Here is a 7688-nt window from a genome sequence, read left to right as displayed (position 1 = left end):
AAAAATCATTTAAATTCAGCAGCTTACCCATAGTCAAGAAAGTTTGTGTCAAATAGGAAGCAAAGTAAGTATCTTCTTCACCCTGCTGGGAGCGCTGCCACTAAATGCCTTGTAACTAGGTCTCAAAGGTGGATCTCCAGACCACTGGATTTTGTATCCTGTTTATTTGACTGCTCGACAGGCAAGATGTTGTTGTGAACAAATTTCTCCATTTCAAAGATTTTTTTTGGATAATGCACATTGCTTTTCACAATTTCATGAGAATAATGGTTTTTTTCATTATTTTCTTACTGTTAGGCTATTTATAAGGCACACTCCCATTAAATGAGAAGTTCACTGAATATGTGATTTTCATTACTTCAGGAAAAACCTCCTAGGACTCGGAAATAACTACATTTTTAATAGCCTCTGATAGCACCATGAGGCATTGACTAGGATCACGGCCAATGCGAAGATATGATCCATATGGTTCATTTAGCATCGAGATAATCATTAAGAACACCTTCCTCATTTTCACCACTCTTAAGCATATGGGATCTACAGAGGAATAAGCAATTAGAGAAATAAAATTAACCTTTGTATTCAAGTTACGGCAACTCTTTTCTGTCTTCTACATATGCCATGTGAAATAATTCCAGACATACTGTACTCAAAAGCAATACCTTGATATGACCACGAAGAATCACCTTGCACGGGGTCTTGGAAATACACTATGCAGTGTTCTCGCCTTCAGCTTGCCCAGTCCAACCTTCCTCCCCAACTACTCCAGTTGCAGTGTATAGCATAGGACAGTAGGATCTACACACAAAGGGGCCTGTATGCATCAATAACAACAACAAAAAAAACCCTTCCAAAAAATAATAAACTTGACTCAACTCTGTCGTTGTTAAAGTAACCCTGAGGGGAATAAAAAAGCCAAATTTATAGAAAAGGAAGACTTAAAATATTTTGTTTAGCAAATGGAAGGGAGATAATATTAAGTGTAGACTGGAAAACAAAAATGGAAAAAAAAAAACCCAACATGGAAACTTGCTCTTGCTCCCAGCCTCAGCCTTTCCCAACCCCTTTGGACTACCCATGCCAGGGATACACTGCTGTTGCTGCTGTTTACTTTTCCTCTCAGAAATTTGAGCACTGATGTTCCACTCGGCTGATAAATTATGTATCAAAGTTAAGAAAATTTTTTTTTCTTTAAGTATAGTAATATTTCTGCCTGAATTTTGTAGTGAAAGACCTTGGAGAAGATGGTTTGCAGTTAACTTCTTGTGCAAACACCCTGAAAAATGAGCCAAAAGACAGTAGAGCAGCATTATAAAAATACAGAAATTCTTCAGTGTTTGAACTTCACATGCACAAGCTCTCTGGAAAGGAAAACAGTAATATATGAACAGTAATAGTGGTATTAAAACAACCAAAGACACCTATATAGACATTTGATTTTTATTTTTGTAAAAAAAGGTCAGATTTATTAGTGCCAATGTATGTTCATAGTAAGGTAACAGAAACTAAGCTAATCTGAGTAGCAACTTACATCAAAGGATATCAAAATAATATTTCTTGTAAGTGAAACATAATACTTTGTTTAAACTTGACTCTTGCCAACTAGAAGTCTTTGTTATCTGTCTATGAAGCCTTCAAAGAGAAGTTGCTACAGTCAAACAGGGTCCTGATAGAACTTGGCACATAAAGAAACAATTCAGTTTTCACCCATACAATACCTCTCACTCCCCTGGAGCACTCACTCATACAATACTTACATAATGCATATACATTATGACTAAAGCCATGTATGGCCTAAAGCACATACAATATCTCAGTTTTAAACGTAACATATCTCTACATCAAAAGCAGGTCACTGTATTTACAGCAGATGATCTCGCTCTGCAGATGGGACTTTCGCTTGAAGATCCTTTTGTTAGCGTATGCTAAGATGTCCAAGTCATCAAATTATTAATCAAATTAGAGGTGTATCTACAGGAAGATCTGTCTGACCATGTGCGAGGATTCTAAGGCAATAGTAGTAGTTGTTCCACAGGACTAGTGCTGCCGTTGCGACCCACTCTCCCTTGGAGCAGTAAAGCCTTCCTTCTCTAGATGCAGCCAGGCGTAGTGAGACATTCATGATCTACAAGCTGTTGGCTCAAAAGTCTAAAACTTCTTGGTTTGTTTTTGTTTTTAATGTTCATGGAATAGCACCATAGGAATTCACTCTTGATAACAAACAAATCCTGGGACTGTTGTTTTTGTTTTGTTTTTTTTGCCATCACAGGTACTCTTACTCCCAGAAAAAAACCCCTTTGGAAAACCTCCCTCTTGGATACTACTGCAGCTTCATTCCTGATTAGCTAAACCACACAATTAGCTCATTCACAAAGAGGTCCGAAGAAATAAAGCTTAGTAGTTGTTCCAAATGTGCTGCTAAAACCAAATTCAGTAGGAGGTGTTTCAGATGATCCTTGACTATTTCTGTTTCTCATGGACACAGGTTTTGATTTGGGACAGGTTTTCATCTCAGTCTCTTTCTATGTTCAGTGCAAAATAAGAGCACATCATCAGAGATAGCTTACTTAACCAGTAAACCAAACATTTTCAGATGCTTACACTGTTCAAATTCAGTCAGTTAGTGACTGGTCAACTAGTGATGACCAATGTCAGAGTTCAGACTTCTCAGTCATTAGTAAAACAAAATACTCTAAAGATCAGTTACAATTCAGGAGTAGGATTTTCCAGTTTCAAAACACTGATAACCTGATATGACAGATGAATTCGTAAAAAATACAGAAGGATGCAGGAAGACCTTCCCATTTCATATCTTCTTTCAAGCCCTTGTACACACCTTATGCAGGATACAAAGTCAAAGCAACTAGATATAAGGGCAGCATTTTGAGTGTGACCTGAAAGAACTTTTTTTCCTCTTGGACACCATACAATTGTCAGAAGGAAGAACGGTCTGCAGGGTCACTTCTCCTGAATGCAACTGATGGAATCCGCACGCATCTATGACAAATGTCAAACCATGAACAAAAGCTTTTATATTCTCCCTGCATCCAAAGTCCTTTCATATTTCACTTTGCAGAGACAGTCAAGTATGGAGCCCGCACATCACCTTCTTGTCTATTCCACTAGGGTAGGTGATATCTTTTTTATTTTATTTCAGTCTCTGGTCTTATAAGTCATCATTTCAACAGAACTCATATAAAACATTTGTGCTAATAACTTCAATTTTTAAAAAAAGACACGCCTTCCTTCCTTTCTGCTGTGCATTCTTTATTTCTCATTCTCCTTTTCTGGCATAGAGGTTCTTGTGTTATTTTTTGGTGTGCACACTATCTGGATATTTTATGCTTCTGTATCGTATATGAAATCCTTTCTTGTTGATTGTATCATCAGTGTGAAAGTGAAGTAAAAGAGCTTCCCCTGCTGAATAAATTTCTTCTGGTGGCTAAAATAAATGAACAAACAAACAAATTATCTGCGCAGTCTGTGTATTTATATCTTTCATTCACTTTTTTTTTTCTTATGGATATTCCTCTTTTCTATCCAATTTGTATTCAATATCTCTAAAATAATTTCTTGCAAGACAAAGAGAACAAAACCCCTTGTTCTGTTGTCATTCCCAGATGTAATAGTTCTTCCGGAGTCATGTAAGAGACCGGGCAGGACCACACACAATATTCTAAACTTACATTCAAAAAATGACTCCAGTATCACTTTTTGATCTTATTCTTCATAGCCCTATGACGGCCAGTTCAGTTACTGAAGCACGTTGATCAGAAGTACCAGCTGAACTACCAAGTCCTTTTTCTGAAGCTGAGAAGGTGGTCATATATGCTAACAGTGCCCTTTTCCTGCTTCAGCTTGGATTATTTTGCTTTCAATATTTTTTCTATTTAATTCCTTTTTTTCCTATGTGTTTGCTTTTGAGTGGCCTCTAAAGCCATTCATCCATCTCTTACCAGAACCATAACAAAATAACAACAAAAAACCCAACTATCCCCACCTCCCATCCCCTCACCTCACCCCTCACAAAAAAAACCAAACCAACACAGCCCAAGGTTGTGTCTTTCTCCAGTTTGCTGCCCTCCTACTTGTAAAATAGGGCAACTTGCAGAGAAAATTTTTGTGTAAATTAGTAGCCGCTGGGCTCAGCTGTAGCTTTTCCCTTGCAACATATTGCCTACAGTTCACTGGCAATATCTCCAAATCTTTAAGTGCTCAAAAAAATGCCCTAAAAGGATTTAAGCCATCTTACAGGTAAGTCATCTGAATGACTGAGACGTCTGATCCAGCACCATGGCTGAATCCAAAAGGTGTCACGCGGTTAATTAAGAGCTCCTACTATCTCATGTAGAGCCTTTCACACCTTTTATTCAGGCAAAAAGTCTATATATGAAAGTGTGCTTGCATTTGCAGACATATAAAGAATTGATGAGGACTTGTGGGATCATTGCACCAGCTTTCTCAAGGCAGGCAACCAACATAACAATGCGAGTCTAAAAGGAGAAATGGGATACATCTTTTTCAGGATGTCACCTGGCCAATTTCCTCCACGTCTCACAGTTAAAATGTCAGAGATGCATTTGGGATGACAGGGCTTTCTTATGGCCTGTATTAATCACACCATTTTCCTAAAATCAGATTTAAGTAGTAGATGAGCATAATGGTTTTAAACTAAAAAAGGGTAGATTTAGACTAGATATAAGGAAGAAATTTTTTACAATAAGGGTGGTGAAACACTGGAACTGGTTGCCCAGAGAGGTGGTAGATGCCCCATCCCTGGAAACATTCAAGGTCAGGTTGGATGGGGCTCTGAGCGACCTGATCTAGTTGAAGATGTCCCTGCTCTTTGCAGGGGAGTTGGGCTAGATGGCATCTAAAGGTCTCTTCCAATTCAAAGTATTCTATGATGCTATATCATAAATGCTTGCAAAGCTCCCCTACCCCTGAAAAATGTGTCATCTTCTTTCAAACTGAAATAATTTTAATGTGATACTTTTCAACACCAGTGCATTTCTCTCTAAGGAAAAATCCTGTTAACTTTTTTTGGGGTGCAGCTAAACGCTCCACTGCCAGCTACCTGAAGCTTAACATAACATTAAAATACTTTGGTCAAAAACTACATAAGAATATTTATTGCTGAAAATATTTCAAGGGAATGGTTGTACTACAAGTCTGCAAATTTATATTTAAAATAAAATCTAGCACAGATAATCTAGTATCTTCATTATAAGGTGTTGTAACTGATCCTCATCTCTTCTCGCCCCTTTCCTTCCCATGCCCTGTCTTTCTATTTCTTTTTGTTGTGAAAATAAAAACTTTAGCTCCTGGTTACTTACCCCAGATCCACAAAATCGACCAAGTCTCACAGCTGTCTTATCATGACCATCAAAGAGCTCCACGTAATCGTAACCGCAGTCTGCCTCTTCTTCAACCTCAAAAGTCTGAAACATTAACTCGACGCGATAGCCACGCTCTGTCACCAGGAGCCAGTCGCAGTCTGTCTGAACCGGATAGTTGTTATCCCCAAACTGAGCATGCGAGTATAAGTCTTTCAGCTTGGTTTCAGCTTTCAGCCGACCACCACACTCTAAACAGAGGGAAAAAAAATAAGGACGAAGAAGCTTATTCAGTGCAAATTAGCATTTTCTTTTCATAGATGCCCAGTCTTATTGAGGCTGAGTGCATTTTTATGCCACAAGCAGGTCAACCAAACAAGGTGTAGAGTGAAGTACTACCCAGTATGAATACAAATCCATCATTCTGAGTTTTCCCTATATAAATTGTTTCATAACTACAGAAATTTGAGCATATCTCATAATTTTCAAGTGAAAGACAAAAAGACAGGGAACACCAAAGTTGTAAGGAACACAGTTGAAGAGGTAGGGTGTGCTTCAGGTAGGCATTTGAGAGGTGCCTGTGGCCAGCAAAGCAAGTGCTGACAAGTGGGGCATCCACATTTCAGTGGTGACAGCCTTTCCACACAGCTTAACAACACTATTTGCAAGAGGCAGGGGAGGATCAGCTCTAGCACACACAGTCAGCAATCAAGTGCAAAAGTCTTGTGTTTCATACGAGTGTCAACCTTAACCATCATGTGGTGCGTGGAAAACCAGCTCAATACTTTAAGTGCCACTGCCAAGGTCACTAGCTTGCTTGCTGCATAGTTTATGGATAGAACTTTCTCTGCAAGAGATCATGGCCAGGAGAAAGCTGCTGCTAGCTGAGAAAGGTTTTTACCATGAGGATGGCGAAACAATGGCACAGGTTGCCCAGATAGGTAGTGGAGGCCTCATCCCTGGAAACCTTCAAGTCCAGGTTGGACGGGGCTCTGAGCAACCTGGTCTAGTGGAAGATGTCCCTGCTCACTGCAGAGTGTTGGGCTAGACGACCTCTAAAGGTCCCTTCCAACCCAAAGCATTCTACGATTCTATGAAAGTCTCGTAGCTGAAAGCCTGCTCTTGAAGCAAGTCCTGGGCTGGAGATCCTCGCCCTATGCCAAAGAAGTATTTTCTGTCTAGATCTCTATTTGTACACAGTAGTAAAATGTATGTGTTTCTTTAGAGCTTGTTTATAACTGCTCAAAAAGTTCATAATTTAAATATGAATGAAGTTTACTGTATAGTCCAATAAGCTGTTCTTCAGCCAATTTGTTCAAGGAGAACAGCAATTGCTGAAAAGGTGCTGAACAAACCAGCAGTTAGTACTTCGTCCATCCTAAAAATTCTCAGCAGATGTAATTACAGCTAGTATTCTATCTTAAATAGCCTGTGAATTCAGCTTCTACAGTAACTTAACATATATGTGTCATGCATTTGTCAATTAAAAGTTCTATTACAATGCAACCAACAACAGATGGAAAATTGTACTTAAAAGAAAAAATGCGTTGTTTATTATGTTTCCAAGAGAAGGGTGGAGGCTTTTTTTCTTCAGAGCTACAAAGATTTGAGTGAAAACAGCATAATTTTGTTCTGGTTTCTCAAGAATAATCCATCCCTTATAGCACCCATAAAAACACCAAATGCAAATGAGCTTGATTCAAAACCTGAGACTCAAAAGTTTAGATTCAATTTTAATGAATAACTGAAGAGACAATTCTATCTGCTTTTAAACAAAATTTAGCTATTAGAAATCAATCATTTTATAATAACCTGAATCAAATTAGAAGATTTAAACATTTCTAAACATTGGTGAATTGATAACTTGTATTTGACTTCAGTGTCATGCACTCCACCCACACTCAATATAGCCAATTGCACTATTATATTCTGGGGAGTCAAACTTCAGCTGGGAAGTAATGACAGTAATGACAGCATCCTTATTTTTTTAAAAACATGGTGCTTCCTCTTAACAAGATCATGAAGGAGAAGGAATCAAAGCAGGAAATATAAATTACATAAGTGTAGTCCATCATGCATGATCTGTTGTTCAATCTGAAATTTCAAAATTTTTTTTGCTTTTAAAGAACAGACAAGAGCACATGATAAAGAAAATTAGTCAAATGAGAGAGTTCAAACACATTTCTCTTTGGTATTCTAATTTACTGATTTTTTTTTCCCCTTTTTTCCTATTCTTTATTTCATTTACTTCCTTGTTTTTTTGACTGGACTGTTGCCAACAGCAAAAGCGTCTCCCTGCTTCAGACACAGCACAGCTGCTGAGGAGAAAATGTTTAATGAACTGTCTGCATG

General features: G+C 38.2%; 1 protein-coding gene across 1 annotated transcript in view; it reads right to left on the bottom strand.

The window, feature by feature from the left end:
- Window positions 1-1464: 1464 nt before the first annotated feature.
- Window positions 1465-7688, bottom strand: part of TLL1 (tolloid like 1) — a 141807-nt gene continuing 135583 nt past the window's right edge. Inside the window, exons 21-22 of the mRNA XM_075421672.1 lie at window positions 5337-5587; window positions 1465-3442 (exon numbers count right to left, since the gene is read on the bottom strand). Coding sequence (XP_075277787.1) covers window positions 3308-3442; window positions 5337-5587 — 386 coding nt within the window. The 3' untranslated portion in view covers window positions 1465-3307. The remainder of the gene's footprint in view (window positions 3443-5336; window positions 5588-7688) is intronic.

This window comes from Opisthocomus hoazin, chromosome 5 (genome assembly GCF_030867145.1).
Source record: "Opisthocomus hoazin isolate bOpiHoa1 chromosome 5, bOpiHoa1.hap1, whole genome shotgun sequence".
Classification (NCBI taxonomy): domain Eukaryota; kingdom Metazoa; phylum Chordata; class Aves; order Opisthocomiformes; family Opisthocomidae; genus Opisthocomus; species Opisthocomus hoazin.
Note: the sequence above shows the minus strand (reverse complement) of the source record. Positions and strands in the feature narration are given on the sequence as shown.